At 47.3% G+C, this 16,991-nt stretch overlaps 1 protein-coding gene across 5 annotated transcripts in view; it reads left to right on the plus strand.

Moving 5' to 3' along the window:
- CCDC170 (coiled-coil domain containing 170) overlaps positions 1-16,991 on the plus strand; it is a 128,474-nt gene that overhangs the window by 76,532 nt on the left and 34,951 nt on the right. For all 5 annotated transcript variants that reach the window (XM_066595953.1, XM_066595955.1, XM_066595952.1 and 2 more), the window contains one exon: positions 2,264-2,581. In XM_066595953.1, coding sequence (XP_066452050.1) covers positions 2,264-2,581 — 318 coding nt within the window. The remainder of the gene's footprint in view (positions 1-2,263; positions 2,582-16,991) is intronic.

Below are 16,991 nucleotides of genomic sequence, written 5' to 3' on the forward strand. Positions count from 1 at the left end.
GCTGCAATATTCATGCCCATCCTGATCTGGATGCATAAGGGCTCTTTCACACGAGCGTATATTGGCCACTGTTTTCACAGCTGGCCGATACACGCTACGATCTGATGCATTGGATTACAATGCATCAGATCGTGAAAAAGCACCCAGCCAGGCCAATATAGTGCCGGGCGCTTTCTCGCCAGGCTGAAAAGATAGTCCTGGAACTATCTTTCCAGCCAGAATACGTCGGTCACTTCATGGGCTCCTATGGGACCCAATGACAGCGGCAAGAGAAGGGAGGTGGGAGGGATTTTAGCAGCGTGACTGCTAAACTCCATCCCTCTTCTCCTCTCTCTCCTCCCCTCCAGCTGTTTGCAATGGGAGGGGTTGGGTGGGGACAGAACTAAGCTCCATCCCGCTGCACCCCTCCATTTGCTGGCTGCGGACAAGGGGAGGGGGTGCTTAGCTCAGCCCCATCCCGCCCACTCCTATTACCTACAGCCGGAGGGAAGGAGAGAGGAGGTGAGGCAGCGAGGGGGAGGAAACATCATTGTGGCCTCAGCGTATATGCGCCAGGGGCCTGTGGTGTCTGAATGGACGCACAAGGTCCCTTTCACATGGCCATAGGCGGTTTTATGTGCACCCGCCGGTGCCGTAAAAACGCGTGAACAGGCGCACAAACCTAATGTTTCAGACAGCACAGCCCGGCTGCATATACACGGAGGCCACAATACTGTTGGGCTCCCCGCCCCTTGTCCGTAGCAAACAATGAGATCGGGTGTGTTGGGGCGGAGCTGAGCTCTGCCCCCCGTCCTGCCCCCTCTCATTGCAAACAACCAGAGGGGAGGAGAGAAGAAGAGAAGGGGGGGGGGGGAATTTAGCAGTCACGCTGCTAAACTCCCTCCCACCTCCCTTCTCCGTCCGCTATCATTGACTCCCATAGGAGCCCATGCAATGGCCGACCTATTCCGGACGGAAAGATAGTTCCAGGACCATATTTCCGGCCCAGCGTAAAAGCGCCTGGCGCTATATTGGTCTGGCTTGGTACTTTTACGCCATGGAAATACGGCCATGTGATCTGATGCATTGGATCATAGTGTGTATCGGCCAACAGTGAAAACGGCGGCCGATATACGCTCCTGTGGAAGAGTGCTCAAGGTGTAATTGAACACTGTATTGAAACTGCACCAGAAAGACTGCACATGGTTTTCCCGCAATTTGCTATGATTTTCATCACAGTTTTGGTAAAAATTGCAGTTGCATCAAAAAATAATCAAATCGTAGCAAACAGCATGTGCATTTTGGGGCTCAGTTTTTGATGTTCTAATTATAATAATAATCATTTATATTGTGCCAACATATTCCACATAAACTGCACCTCAGTTGCCATGTCTGAATACACCCGTAGGACAGTTTTAGATTAGCATTTTATGGGCACATTTGTAACCATAATATGCTCATCTGAAACTGACCTTAGAGTGAAATCACATGCAACAGATTCAATGTAGATTTTTTTTTCTTTTATGAATATCCCTTATATAATGGGTATATAAGTTATGGATGTCCTTATGAATCACCTGCAGTTTGGAAAGAACACTATCTGAGACTTTGCTTACACCTTTGAACACTATTGGTCACCCACTAACATCTGGACAGACACTGTCCCCCCATAACTGTTCTTTTCCTTATATAGAGGGGAAAATCTATCAAGGCATTTGTGCCAGTTTTCTGGTGTTAAGAAACTGCAAATTTTGGTGCATGCCTTTTTTGCACATAAATGAGTGGGGCTTAGTGGGACATACTGTATGTCATACATATAGCAAAGCTTGGTATAAATTATAGAGCAAATAGACTTCACTTCCAGGTGCGCAAACAGGCAAGACATGCACCAAACTTATTAGAAGTTATGTATTTCTTGATAAATTAGGTACAGCTTACTCCAGCGCACATTATATTAAGACAGGCGTATGAATTGCTCGTCTTAATAAATCTGCACCCATTTGCTTGCTGCCACAACAACCCCATTCTAATGAATAGAACAAATTTTGATTTTCAGAAATTTCTGCAGCAAATCTGCTGAGTGTTAATAAATCCTAATTGGCCATTAAAAGCATTAAAATAATTAAAACAAATTGCATGTCTCTCTTCACTCTGTGTGTGAGGATTTATTTCTTTGATGTGTGGCTATGTTCTTTTAAATATCTCCCATAGTTTTTTTGTGTATCCTGTGATAAGAAATTACAAGAAATTACATGATTTTGTGTCATTCTGTTCTTCATTTCAGGATTCAGAAAGTGTTACTGATGCTAAACAAGTTCTTGAAAAGGAAATTAAAATCCTCACAGACAGGTTAAATGCATCACATCGAGCCTGGGAGGCTAGCAAACAGGAGCTAAACCAGCTGAAGAAGAGCACTAATGAGCTTGATGTAACATTGAAGAGCAGTTTAGGGGAGGCCAAAGCAGCAAAAACCATACATGAATCTTTCAAGGAAGAACTTGTAGCAGCTCTGAGTCATGATACTGCAACTGTGAAACCAAAAGAAGAGGCCATCCTAGAGAAGATACATGACTTATGGAACAGGACAGAAAACAAGCAAATTGTAAGTGCTTGGTTCAGCAGCAGTCATCCAGTAGAGCAGGGGTAACAAACTTATTTTTACTGAAGGCCACATCAGCATTAGGCCTTGTTCATACGGGCGACAAAGTAATTGCGATTTTGTCGCGTTGCTACAATGCTACAAATCACATATATGGTTTTCGTGCAGTGCGATGCAATTTTAATAGTAGGAAATCCTACTGTCAACGCCTAAAGTAAGCCCTAGCTGCAAGGAAAAAATAAATACACATACATCACCTTAGACGCGCTGTCAGCCTGGCCGCATCTTCTCCCCAGGTCCCGACACTGATCTTCTTCTTCTGTTTTGGCATCCCCAGCCTTCTGGAAGCGCTGGCTGTGATTGGCTAAGCTTAGCCAATCACAGCCAGCACTTGATGAATGGCTGTGATTGAATCAATCACAGCCATTCAATCACAATTTACACGCATAATAGGGAGGACTAAAAACCCCATTTATTTACATTATTTGTTTTTCCTGGAGGTGATATTTGGTATACTAAACTCTGTATTTGGTGTCAAAATGCAGATGTATTTTGTACGCATTTACCACCTACACTGCCTTATACCCGATTTACACGGACAGATGATCGCTCAAAAGTCACTCAAATTACAGTTTAAATGACAGTTTTGAGTGATCATCTTTGCATACTTTCTAATAGCTAATTAGTTACTATACAGCTGTGCAGGCACAGCGGGACACTGCCACTATCTCTCACCGAACACTATAGCTGTTCTGCATGAACAAACAGCGGTAGTGTTTTCTGTGCTTACAGCCTGTGCCCCACTGTGAATTCAGAGCAGGACACAGGCAGGGAGAATCTTATCAGTGCAGCCGGCTGATGAAAGCCTGCTCCGCTGATAACAGCTGATTGCTCAATTCTAGCAAGCTACAATTCAGCGATAAACGACTTGTTCACAAAACCTGCATGATGTTCCTGCATTTAGACAGAACGAGAATCGCTCATAAGATTCTTTTGAGCGCATTTTGAGCAATTCTCGTTGTGTCAAAATCAACCTTTAAATACAAAGGACATACTGTTTTTTTCTCCTTGAAGTACAAACATTAGAGATGAGCGAGCACCAAAATGCTCAGGTGCTCGTTACTCGAGTCGAACTTCCCGCGATGCTCGAGGGTTCGTTTCGAGTAACGAACCCCATTGAAGTCAATGGGCGACTCGAGCATTTTTGTATATCGCCGATGCTCGCTAAGGTTTTCATTTGTGAAAATCTGGTAAATTCAAGAAAGTGATGGGAACGACACAGAAACAGATAGGGCAGGCGAGGGGCTACATGTTGGGCTGCATCTCAAGTTCCCAGGTCCCACTATTAAGCCACAATAGCGGCAAGAGTGCCCCTCCCCCCCAACAATTTTTACTTCTGAAAAACCCTCATTAGCAAGGCATACCTTAGCTAAGCACCACACTACCTCCAACAAAGCACAATCACTGCCTGCATGACACTCCGCTGCCACCTCTCCTGGGTTACATGCTGCCCAACCCCTCCGCACGACCCAGTGTCCACAGCGCACACCAAAGTGCCCCTGCGCAGCCTTCAGCTGCCCTCATGCCACACGCTGGCCTCATAGCCACACCACCCTCATGTCTATTTATAAGTGCGTCTGCCATGAGGAGGAGTCGGAGGCACACACTGCAGAGGGTTGGCAGGGCCAGGCAGCGACCCTCTTTAAAAGGGGTGGGCGATAGCCCACAATGCTGTACAGAAGCAATGAGAACTCCAATCCTGTGCCACCTCCGTCAGGAGCTGCAAACGTGGGCATAGCAATGGGGATTCCATGTGCCACACAGTATTCATTCTGTCAAGGTGTCGCATAGCTCAATCCACACTGCAAGGGGAAAGCCGTCAGCGCTCTGCCCCCTACCCAAGTCAGTCAGTGCCTTTGTGCCAGACAGGTCAAACACCACAATGGGAACTAAGTTTGCACCAACAGCATAGGTGGGTCCTAGGAAACCCAAGACATGAACAAAAAATTGATCTGAGCGGCCAAACATGGCAGACTTGCACCGCGCCCACCGCATAGGCCTCGGCCCACAAATTCAGCAATCCTAGGCTGGAAGCGGACTTTCACTGCACCCAGGACATAGGCCTCTGCACAAACCCTCAGCAATCGCGTGCCTACAGCGGACTCCAATGCTAGCGTAGCTGTGCACGTCTCATTAGCGCTGTATTGCTCCTGTAGTTTGTCCCAATGCAGTGCCCCGGATAGTAGAGCTAACGTCAGATTAAATACAGGTGGGCTTCGGCCCACACTGCATGCCCCAGTCAGACTGGGGTTCTTTATAAGTAGACACAGGCAGGTACAACTCCGTGTGGACCGACAGCATGGGTGGGTCCCTGGAACCCACCGGCGGTACATAAACAAATCCCATTGCAGTGCCCTGGACAGCAGAGCTAACGTCAGATTAAATACAGGTGGGCTTCGGCCCACACTGCATGCCCCAGTCAGACTGGGGTTCTTTATAAGTAGACACAGGCAGGTACAACTCCGTGTGGACCGACAGCATGGGTGGGTCCCAGGAAGCCACCGGCGTTACATAAATAAATCCCATTGCATTGCCCAGCACGGCTTAGGTAACGTCCGATTAAATGCAGGTGGGCTTCGGCCCACACTGCATGCCCCAGTCAGACTGGTAATATGTACCTTAACAGTAACCGCGTTGGTGGGAATGTGGTCGCGACTGCGGACCTAGTAGCGCGGTTTTATTTAGTTGGTTTTCGGAATGTGGCCAGGATTAAGTGGGCCGTGGCGGGGCGATGGTGGGGGGGCTCTCTTGTTGTGTCGTTAAAGGTGAAATTCTTGGACTGCCACCAGACGGACCAATGCAAAGGTATTTGCCAAGAATGTTTTCATTGTTGGAGGAGGAGGGGGATGTTTTTGAGGCACTACGTGTCCGTGGTTATATGCACCTTAACAGTAACCGCGTTGGTGGGAAATGGCCTCGCCGCCATCATGTCTTTGGGAAGCCTCCGTTTCCACACCCCAGTGACATAGCATTAGCAGCGGCATAGGCAGAGCCCAGAATTAGTAACATTTCAGCGGTAGCATTAGGACAGGCCCCAGTAACATATGACTAGCAGCAGTATCGGGGGAGCACAGTATTAGTTCCATTTCAGTAATAGTAGCAGTCAAGACAGGCCCCAGTAACATATCACTAGCAGCAGTATAGGGGGAGCACAGTATTAGTTCCATTTCAGTAATAGTAGAAGTCAAGACAGGCCCCAGTAACATATCACTGGCAGCAGTATAGGGGAAGCACAGTATTAGTTCCATTTCAGTAGTAGTAGCAGTCAAGACAGGCCCCAGTAACATATCACTAGCAGCAGTATAGGGGGAACACAGTATTAGTTCCATTTCAGTAATAGTAGCAGTCAAGACAGGCCCCAGTAACATATCACTAGCAACAGTATAGGGGGAGCACAGTATTAGTTCCATTTCAGTAGTAGTAGCAGTCAAGACAGGCCCCAGTAGTAATTCCGAAGCAGCAGTATAGGGGGAGCACAGTTTTAGTTCCATTTCAGTAGTAGTAGCAGTCAAGACAGGCCACAGTAACATTCCCGTTGCAGCAGTTTAGGGAGATAACAGTCTCTTTCACATTTCAGTAGTTGCAGTATAGACAAGGCCCCAGTTACATTTATGTAGCAAAAGTGTAGGCCAACCCCAAACACCTTGCTGTACCATGAGTGCAGGCAAAGCCCATAAAAATTACTAGGATTACACTGTAGGCGAGAGCCCAAAAAATTGGTGTACCAACAGTACTAATGTACCTCAGAAAAATTGCCCATGCCCAACCAAGAAGGCAGGTGAAACCCATTAATCGCTTTGGTTACTGTGGCTTAATTTGTAACTAGGCCTGGAGGCAGCCCAGTTAAAATAAAAATTGGTTCAGGTGCAAGTTTCAACACTTTAATGAGAATTGAAACGTAAAAACATTGTTTACAAAAGTGATATGACTGAGCCTTGTGGGCCTAAGAAAAATTGCCCGTTCGGCGTTATTACGTGAGGTTTCAGGAGGAGGAGCAGGAGGATGAATATAATACACAGATTGATGAAGCTAAAAGGTCCCCGTTTTTTATGGTGATAGAGAACGATGCTTCCATCCGCGGGTGCAGCGTACGTATTGTTTAGGTACCGCTGCTGTCCGCTGGTGGAGAAGAGAAATCTCGGGAAATCCAGGCTTTGTTCATCTTTATGAGTGTAAGCCTGTCGGCACTGTTAGTTGACAGGCGGGTACGCTTATCTGTGATGATTCCCCCAGGCACACTAAACACTCTCTCTGACAAGACGCTAACGCAGGGCAAGCAAGCACCTCCAGGGCATACAGCGCGAGTTCAGGACACGTGCCCAGCTTCGACACCCAGTAGTTGTAGGGAGCAGAGGCGTCACGGAGGATGGTCGTGCGATCGGCTACGTACTCCCTCACCATCCTTTTACAGTGCTCCCGCCGACCCAGCCTTGACTGGGGAGCGGTGACACAGTCTTGCTGGGGAGCCATAAAGCTGGCAAAGGCCTTGGAGAGTGTTCCCCTGCCTGCACTGTACATGCTGCCTGATCTCCGCGCCTCCCCTGCTACCTGGCCCTCGGAACTGCGCCTTCTGCCACTAGCGCTGTCGGATGGGAATTTTACCATCAGTTTGTCCACCAGGGTCCTGTGGTATAGCATCACTCTCGAACCCCTTTCCTCTTCGGGTATGAGAGTGGAAAGGTTCTCCTTATACCGTGGTTCGAGCAGTGTGTACACCCAGTAATCCGTAGTGGCCAGAATGCGTGTAATGCGAGGGTCATGAGAAAGGCATCCTAACATGAAGTCCGCCATGTGTGCCAGGGTACCTGTACGCAACACATGGCTGTCCTCACTAGGAAGATCACTTTCAGGTTCCTCCTCCTCCTCCTCAGGCCATACACGCTGAAAGGATGACAGGCAAGCAGCATGGGTACCCTCAGCAGTGGGCCAAGCTGTCTCTTCCCCCTCCTCCTCATGCTCCTCCCCCTCCTCCTCCTCCTCCAAAACGCGCTATAAACGAGATATAGACATGAGGGTGCTCTGACTATCCAGCGACATACTGTCTTCCCCCGCCTCCATTTCCGAGCGCAAAGCGTCTGCCTTTATGCTTTGCAGGGAACTTCTCAAGAGGCATAGCAGAGGAATGGTGACACTAATGATTGCAGCATCGCCGCTCACCATCTGGGTAGACTCCTCAAAGTTTCCAAGGACCTGGCAGATGTCTGCCAACCAGGCCCACTCTTCTGTAAAGAATTGAGGAGGCTGACTCCCACTACGCCGCCCATGTTGGAGTTGGTATTCCACTATAGCTCTACGCTGCTCATAGAGCCTGGCCAACATGTGGAGCTTAGAGTTCCACCGTGTGGGCACGTCGCACAGCAGTCGGTGCACTGGCAGATTAAACCGATGTTGCAGGGTCCGCAGGGTGGCAGCGCTCGTGTTGGACTTGCGGAAATGTGCGCTGATCCGGCGCACCTATCCGAGCAGGTCTGACAAGCGTGGGTAGCTTTTCAGAAAGCGCTGAACCACCAAATTAAAGACGTGGGCCAGGCATGGCACGTGCGTGAGGCTGCCGAGCTGCAGAGCCGCCACCAGGTTACGGCCATCGTCTCACACGACCATGCCCGGTTGGAGGCTCAGCGGCGAAAGCCAGCGGTCGGTCTGCTCTGTCAGACCCTGCAGCAGTTCATGGGCCATGTGCCTCTTCTCTCCTAAGCTGAGTAGTTTCAGCACGGCCTGCTGACGCTTGCCCACCGCTGTGCTGCCACGCCACGCGACACCGACTGCTGGCGACGTGCTGCTGCTGACACATCTTGATTGCGAGACAGAGGTTGCATAGGAGGAGGAGGAGGAGGGTGGTTTAGTGGAGGAAGCATACACCGCCGCAGATACCAGCACCGAGCTGGGGCCAGCAATTCTGGGGGTGGGTAGGACGTGAGCGGTCCCAGGCTCTGACTCGGTCCCAGCCTCCACTAAATTCACCCAATGTGCCGTCAGGGAGATATAGTGGCCCTGTCCGCCTGTGCTTGTCTACGTGTCCGTTGTTAAGTGGACCTTGGCAGTAACCGCGTTGGTAAGGGCGCGTACAATGTTGCAGGAGACGTGGTCGTGCAGGGCTGGGACAGCACATCGGGAAAAGTAGTGGCGACTGGGAACCGAGTAGTGCGGGGCCGCCGCCATCATGTTTTTGAAAGCCTCCGTTTCCACAAGCCTATACGGCAGCATCTCCAGGCTGATCAATTTGGCTATGTGCACGTTTAATGCTTGAGCGTGCGGGTGCGTGGCGGCGTACTTGCGCTTGCGCTCAAACAGTTGCGCTAGCGATGGCTGGACGCTGCGCTGAGAGGCATTGCTGGATGGGGCCGAGGACAGCGGAGGTGAGCGTGTGGGTGCAGGCCGGGAGACGGTCGTGCCTGTGTCCTGAGAGGGAGGTTGGATCTCAGTGGCAGGTTGGGGCACAGGGGAAGAGGCAGTGGTGCAAACCGGAGGCGGTGAACGGCCTTCGTCCCACCTTGTGGGGTGCTTGGCCATCATATGCCTGCGCATGCTGGGGGTGGTGAGGCTGGTGGTGGTGGTGGCTCCCCAGCTGATCTTGGCGCGACAAACCTTGTACACCACAGTTCGTCGGTCGTCTGCACTCTCAGTGAAAAACTGCCACACCTTTGAGCACCTCGGCCTCTGCAGGGTGGCATGGCGCAAGGGGGCGCTTTGGGAAACAGTTGGTGGATTATTCGGTCTGGCCCTGCCTCTACCCCTAGCCACCACACTGCCTCTTCCAACCTGCCCTGCTGCTGCACTTGCCTCCCCCTCTGAATACCTGTCCTCAGTAGGCTTAGCAAACCAGGTGGGATCAGTCACCTCATCGTCCAGCTGCTCTTCCTCCGAATCCTCTGTGCGCTCCTCCCTCGGACTTACTGCCCTTACTACTACCTCACTGATAGACAACTGTGTCTCATCGTCCTCCTCACCCACTGAAAGCTCTTGAGACCGTTGCCGGAGGTCCCCAGTCTCATCCCCCGGACCTTGGGAACTTTCCAAAGGTTGGGCATCGGTCACGACAAACTCCTCCGGTGGGAGAGGAACCATTGTTGCCCAATTTGGGCAGGGGCCCGAGAACAGTTCCTGGGAGTCTGCCTGCTCCTCAGAATGTGTCATTTTCATGGAGTGAGGAGGCTGGGAGGAAGGAGGAGCAGCAGCCAGAGGATTCAGAGTTGCAGCTGTGGATGGCGTAGAAGACTGGGTGGTCGATAGATTGCTGGATGCACTTTCTGCCATCCACGACAGGACCTGCTCACACTGCTCAGTTTCTAATAAAGGTCTACCGCGTGGACCCATTAATTGTGAGATGAATCTTGGGACCCCAGAAACTTGCCTCTCTCCTAATCCCGCAGCAGTCGGCTGCGATACACCTGGACCAGTAGCTCGGCCTGTGCCCACACCCTGACTTGGGCCTTCGCGTCCTCGCCCGCGTCCACGTCCTCTAGGCCTACCCTTACCCCTCAGCATGGTGTATTACAAGTAGAGCAGAAACAGAACGCTGTAATTATATGTGCCGCTTATTGGCCTGTGGTTGGAGGCTGACTTTACTTACGGAATGCACAGCAGAGCCAGGAAACAATTATGCGCAAGCCTGTAGTGAGACCTAGGTGCGTATGACTGAGCTACTGGAATTCACAGGGCAGAACCAGTCAAGTGGCCAAAGGCCAGTGGTAGGCCTTAAATATTTTGCTTCAATTTTTTCAAATGGTGAGGTGAAAAACCAGACAGACACCGTATGCAGCGTATATATGTATACTCTTTCCCTCTGACGGGATGACGGCGATCATGGAAAGGACACAGCAGAGCCAGGAAACAATTATGCGCAAGGCTGGGTATTAATGAGCGACTACTACCCCCAGCAGACACGCAGTAACCTGATGACGATCACAGGCAGGCCAAATATAGTATTTTTTTCCACTTTTTGGGAAAAAGCCCACTGCCTGTGATATAGCCTGTATATGGATTTCCCTGTTGGAGGATGACTGTGGTTATTGAAAGCACAGTGCAGCCAGAAAAAATTATGCGCAAAGCTGGGTATTAATCAGCAACTACTACCCCCAGCACACACGCAGTAAACTGAAGACGGTCACAGCAGCCCAAATATAGTATTTCTTTCCACTTTTTGGGAAAAAGCCCACTGCCTGTGATATAGCCTGTATATGGATTTCCCTGTTGGAGGATGACTGTGGTTATTGAAAGCACAGTGCAGCCAGAAAAAATTATGCGCAAGGCTGGGTATTAATCAGCAACTACTAACCCCAGCACACACGCAGTAAACTGAAGACGGTCACAGGCAGGCCAAATATAGTATTTTTTTCCACTTTTTGGGAAAAAGCCCACTGCCTGTGATATAGCCTGTATATGGATTCCCTGTTGGGAGGATGACTGTGGTTATTGAAAGCACAGTGCAGCCAGAAAAAATTATGCGCAAGGCTGGGTATTAATCAGCGACTACTACCCCCAGCACACACGCGTAAACTGAAGACGGTCACAGGCAGGCCAAATATAGTATTTTTTTCCACTTTTTGGGAAAAAGCCCACGGCCTGTGATATAGCCTGTATATGGATTTCCCTGTTGGAGGATGACTGTGGTTATTGAAAGCACAGTGCAGCCAGAAGAAAATTATGCGCAAGGCTGGGTATTAATCAGCGACTACTACCCCCAGCACACATGCAGTAAACTGAAGACGGTCACAGGCAGCCCAAATATAGTATTTTTTTCCAATTTTTTTTTTAAAAAGCCCACTGCCTATATAGCCAGTATATCTCTTTCCCTGTACCACTGTCCCTGCCTCAGCAGTACTGCCCCTATACTCTGTAAAATGACTGCAGACTGAGGACGCTACGCCTGATATACCAAAAAAAAAAATTGTGCAAAACTGCTAAAAGCAGCCTCAACAGTACTGCACATGGTCAGTTGTGGCCCTAAGAAGTACCGTTGGGGTTCTTGAAGACTAAAATAACACCTAACACTCTCCCTATAGCAGCTACAGCAAGACAGCACTTTCCTTTATCTCTCTTAGCTTGTGTCTGTGGCAAGCCACAGGCGGGGCAGATTTAAATACTTGGGTGTCATCTGATCTCCCCAGCCATTTACTGCAGGGGGGAGGGGGGTTAGGGCTGGAATGTCACAGGAGGAAGTTGTAATGCCTTCCCTGTGTTTCTATTGGCCAGAAAAGCGCGCAAATTTCTCAGGGAAGTAATTGTAATGGAGTCGAGCACAGCGTCGGGCTCGTCTCGAGTAACAAGCATCTCGAACACCATAATATTCGAACGAGCATCAAGCTCGGACAAGTACGCTCGCTTATCTCTAACAAACATATATTTGCATTCTGATCTTTGATTAAATTGCCTTTTACATCAATTTTCTTCTTGTTGGACATTTTGGGGTTATTTGTATATATTTCTCAACTCCACTTGTTAGAAAACTGTCTTACTTGGTGAAAGGTTCTCAAAAAATTCTTATGGCAGAGCCCTATTTACTGGGTTGACCAGCAGTCCTCTCTGATACGTGCAGGCTCACAGGCACACCACAGACTCCAGGGGTTGTTGTAACAGCAATAGCGCTCAGTCTGCATTTACCTGACATCTAAAATCAAGATGGCGGCCACGTTCCCGGTATCCAGCGGCAGGCCGCAAACAAGTCAGTGGTGTGTCATGGGTGCTTCCGAACACAGCTCTGGACCCTCCAAAATTTTCTTCTCACAATGTCACCAGTAGAGGATGAGCAGGTTCAAGCTCCTCGCCATTGGCACTCCACCACTGCAGGACAGGATAGTGATTAACTTTAATTGGAATAGAGCTCAGCTTCTATGCATCTGGCATAGGGGTTAGGTCATTTCCCCTCTATGGAAAGTGGAGATCCAGTCCTTCTCTGGACTTCACGGGCTACATAAAATGTGGCGGGCTGGATTTGGCTCTTGAGCCTTGACTTTCACATGTACTGTCAAGCATTGTCTTCTGTAATATATACAGAGTTATTAGAAATGATTGTCCCAATTTGAACCCCTCATAACTCACATTTAATGACACTCAGATACATAAATTTGATATCAATGGAAACAGAAAATTTTTATTTAGCAAAACTATCTAACATAAAGGCTGTTTTTGTTGCCCACAACATCCAATCATTCTCAAGCTGCTGAGGAAAAATAAAAGCAGCGCTGTAATTGATTGCTATGGGCAACAAGGACAGTCTTACTGTTAATTTTGCTAAATAAATTACTGAAAGTTTTATTATGCTGTAGTTGTCACTAGGGGGGTATGAGACAAAATGGCAAAGACAGAAGAGTGCTTTGCGTTCTTGATTTTCATATCTACTGGTTTGTTATTAGTGTCAAAACATCATTTTCGAACAAAGTGTGGAGAAGCTTCGCCCAGCGGGCGCACAATTTGTAAGTGGTACTCTAGTTTTAAGGAAATAGGTTGCATCTGTAAGTGAAAAATAATTCGACCGTCCATTAGTAAGCGTGGAAACAGTGGAGCACTACAGCGCAAGTTTCACACAAATTCCTCAGAAATCCAGCGTCAGAACGAGCAGAGAATTGGACGTCCCGCAGCCAACTGTGTGGAGAATTCTGCACAAATGTTTGCTATGTTATCACTATCGATTGCAATTGTTACCACCTCTAAAAGTGCACGAGTTTTTTTAGTTATGAAACTGCCTTCCAGTTTTCGGGCACAATTACCGAACGTAATGTCAGAATCTGGGGAGAGAAAACCTACATGTCTACATGGAACATATGTACAATATCCCTAATGTGAATTTGTTTTGCTCTATAAAGTGTTCAGCCTTGCTTTTTCTATTTGGACATAATCCCGGGGATTTTGTCCTTGGATGCTACAGATATGGCTTCTGCCGCAGCTGGAACAGGAAGTTTCATCTCCCAACAGAATGAGCCCACCCCATACTCCTATTATCACAGTGAAGTCAGAAGTTAACTCAATAGGCGACCACTAAACAAATGGATTGGCCGTGTAGGTCATAATGATAATGAACTTCTTCCTTGGTCTCGACGTTCCCTGGACTTTGTGTTGTGTTTTTTTTTTTCTCTGAGGAGTGTTAAAGATGGTCTACTTGCTACTCTCACCACCCACCATGCATGATCTGCGAGGACGCATCACAGAAGCCATTTCATCAGCCAATCGTGATATGCTTCAACATATACAGCATGAACTTGACTACAGGTCCGATGTGTATTGGATGATAAAGGGGTCAAATTGAGCACCTCTAATGTGGAAAACATTTTTTATGTGCAAGAAAACTTTTTGAGTTTCTGGTTCCATTGATATCAAATTTATGTATGTGAGTGTCATTAACCCCTTAACGACCAATGACGTACCTGGTACGTCATGGAGCGTCGGGGTATGTATGAAGAGAGGTTGCGATGCAACCTCTCTTCATACAGTGCGGGCATCAGCTGTTTATAACAGCTGACATCCGCGGGCAATAGCCGCGAGCGGCCGCGCGGCCGATCGCGGCTATTAACCATTTAAATGCCGCTGTCAATTCTGACAGCGGCATTTAAATCCCCCGAACGATGTTCGGGGGTCCCGCACGGCCCCCCCGCGGTGAGATCGGGAGAGCCGTGCATGTGTCATGGCAGCCGGGGGCCTAATGAAAGGCCCCAGGGCTGCCTTAGCAGACTGCCTATCAAGCCGTCCCCGTGGGGTGGCTTCATAGGTTGCCTGTCAAAAAGCAATATGACATAATGCTATAGCATTACGTCATACTGCAGGAGCGATCAAAGCATCGCATCTTAAAGTCCCCCAGGGGGACTTCAAAGTAAAGTAAAAAAAAAAATCAATAAAGTTTTTTTTTAATTGAAAAAAAAAAAAAGTTGTAAAAGTTTAAATCACCCCCCTTTTGCCATATCTATTATTAAAAAATCTAAATAATAAATTAAAAATATGTATTTGGTATCACCGCGTCCGTAAAAGTCCGAACTATCAAAGTACCACATAATTTTTCCCGCACGGTGAACGTCGTTCGAAAAAAGAAATGAAGAACGCCAGAAATGCATTTTTTTAGTTACCCTGTCTCCCAGAAAAAACGCAATAAAAAGCGATCAAAAAGTCGTATGTATTCCAAAATGGTACTATCAGAAACTACAGGACATCCCGCAAAAAATGAAACCTTGCTCAACTACGTCGACGGAAAAATAAAAAAGTTATTGCGCGCACAAAATGACCGCAGAAAATAATTGAAAAAAATTTTATGTCTTTAAAAAAAAAAAAGAGGAGTATAGTAAAAAAAAACCTATACAAGTTTGGCATCGTAGTAATCGTACCGACCCATAGAATAAAGTTATCATGTCGTTTTTGTTGCCATTTGTGCGCCGTAGAAGCAAGACGCACTAAAAGATGGCAAAATGTCGTTTTTTTTTCATTTTACTCCACTTAGAATTTTTTAAAAGTTTTTCAGTACATTATATGGTACTTTAAATAGCACCATTGAAAAATACAACTCGTCCCGCAAAACACAAGCCCTCATACAGCGACGTCGATGGATAAATAAAGGAGTTATGATTTTTTTAAAGGGGGGAGGAAAAAACGAAAATGGAAAAAGAAAAATGCCCGCGTCATTAAGGGGTTAAACAGAAGTTGTGAGGCTTTCAGGAAGATTATTTGTTATAACCGTGGATATGTATGAACTGCCTACAGAGAAAATGTCACTCCATTAAATGGGGTTATTCGGTTACTGGACAATACACCCCCTTTAGGGGCCACTGTGCTAAAATAAGAAGAGCAGTGTTGACTTGTTCCCTGCCATTGCAATCTAGTGCCACACTACCGCTGTCATCCCTGCATTTGTTGTGACAGATGTTGTCACTGGAAGACAGGTTACTACTGCACCCAATCAGAGGCTGCAGCATCATCGCTCGTTCTCCCGGCATTAGCAGGCACTTCTTGAGTGCCATGATGCCATGGGTTCGGTCCCTAAACCATTACTTGTCCAAATAGTCCTGGTAGTGTGGTTGCTTACACTGCATTGGTCTGGCGGCACATGTGCGTTAACGAAATCAAGTCTGAAGGTCAGGGAAGGTTGCCAGCAATAAAAATAGTCAAGAATACCGAGCTCAGGCCAGGGAGCATAAGGTGTTATTCATTAGCAGGTCCAGAATCGAAAGCTGGCAACATTCTGTGGCGCGTACAAACAAATTTGTATACTCCAATATATACAGTTTTGTATGAATTGGTTGAGGTAGGTTTGCAGTTGGACCCTCAGTTGTAAGGACTGCCCCTTACACCGCACCATTGTTGTGCATGTTTGCGGTGGTGTTTCCCCAGAGCTATCTGCTGTGATGAATGGTATAGTTTGGTTTTCAGTGACAAATCGAGATTTTGCCTCAGGAATGATGATCACTGAATGAGGGTCTGGAAGCGAACGTAGCAATTGGGCTGATCCTTACACCATTTTGGAGCCCCACACACCTCGTCAAAGTGGAATCAAGGTTTGGTATGTCATCAGCATCAACAGGTGATCATCTTTTGTACATCTCAGAGGCATGCTGTTATGCTGGTGAGGTGCTGCAGCCCCCACAGGAGACATATAATTGTTTGAAATTATAGCCGGTCTCCCACTGCAACAGCGGGAATCAATGAGAACACCAATCTCAATGTCAATTGCAGCATGTAAAGCGTTTAAAAAGGGAAAGTGCTCCCTCTGTGATGTCAACAGCCCTCTGGCATTATATCTGCCATGGCATGTGAAGGCTATTGTGAGCAATCATGCGTTGCATCACAGAAGTACTACAGTGCATTATCACAACGATCAGAGCTTTTTTAGTTTCAATAAAAACTACAGCTCGTCGCACAAAAATCAAGCCCTTACAGAGCTCTGTCCATGGAAAAATAGACAAGTTATGGGACTTTGAATGCAATGACGTTAAAAATGAAGTTTTTTTTATTGGAGAAAAGTGGAAAAACATTTAAAAAAATATTGGTATCATCGTAATCGTACCAGCCTGCAGATAAAAAAATTATCATTGCATTCATGCTGCATAATTAACTCTGTAAAAAAAAGAATTGATGTGTTTTCTCTACTTGCCCACCAGAAAAGAACATTTTAAAAGTTTTACAAGATATTTTATATATCACCAATAGAAACTACAGTTTGCCTCACATAAAACAAGCCCTCATATGGCCATGTTGACGGAAAAATAAAGAATTTATGGCTTTTAAAGGTGGAGATGAAAATCTCCCCAAAATTGTTGCGTTCCTTATAGCCAAATAGCCCATGTCTTTAAGGGGATAAATAAGTAAAATTGGCTTCTTCCTCACTGATGTTTTTTGCCTTCTTCTGTATCAACACTGGGGGGTAATGGCAGGGGCG

The sequence above is a fragment of the Eleutherodactylus coqui genome, chromosome 3, assembly GCF_035609145.1.
Source record: "Eleutherodactylus coqui strain aEleCoq1 chromosome 3, aEleCoq1.hap1, whole genome shotgun sequence".
Lineage (NCBI taxonomy): Eukaryota > Metazoa > Chordata > Amphibia > Anura > Eleutherodactylidae > Eleutherodactylus > Eleutherodactylus coqui.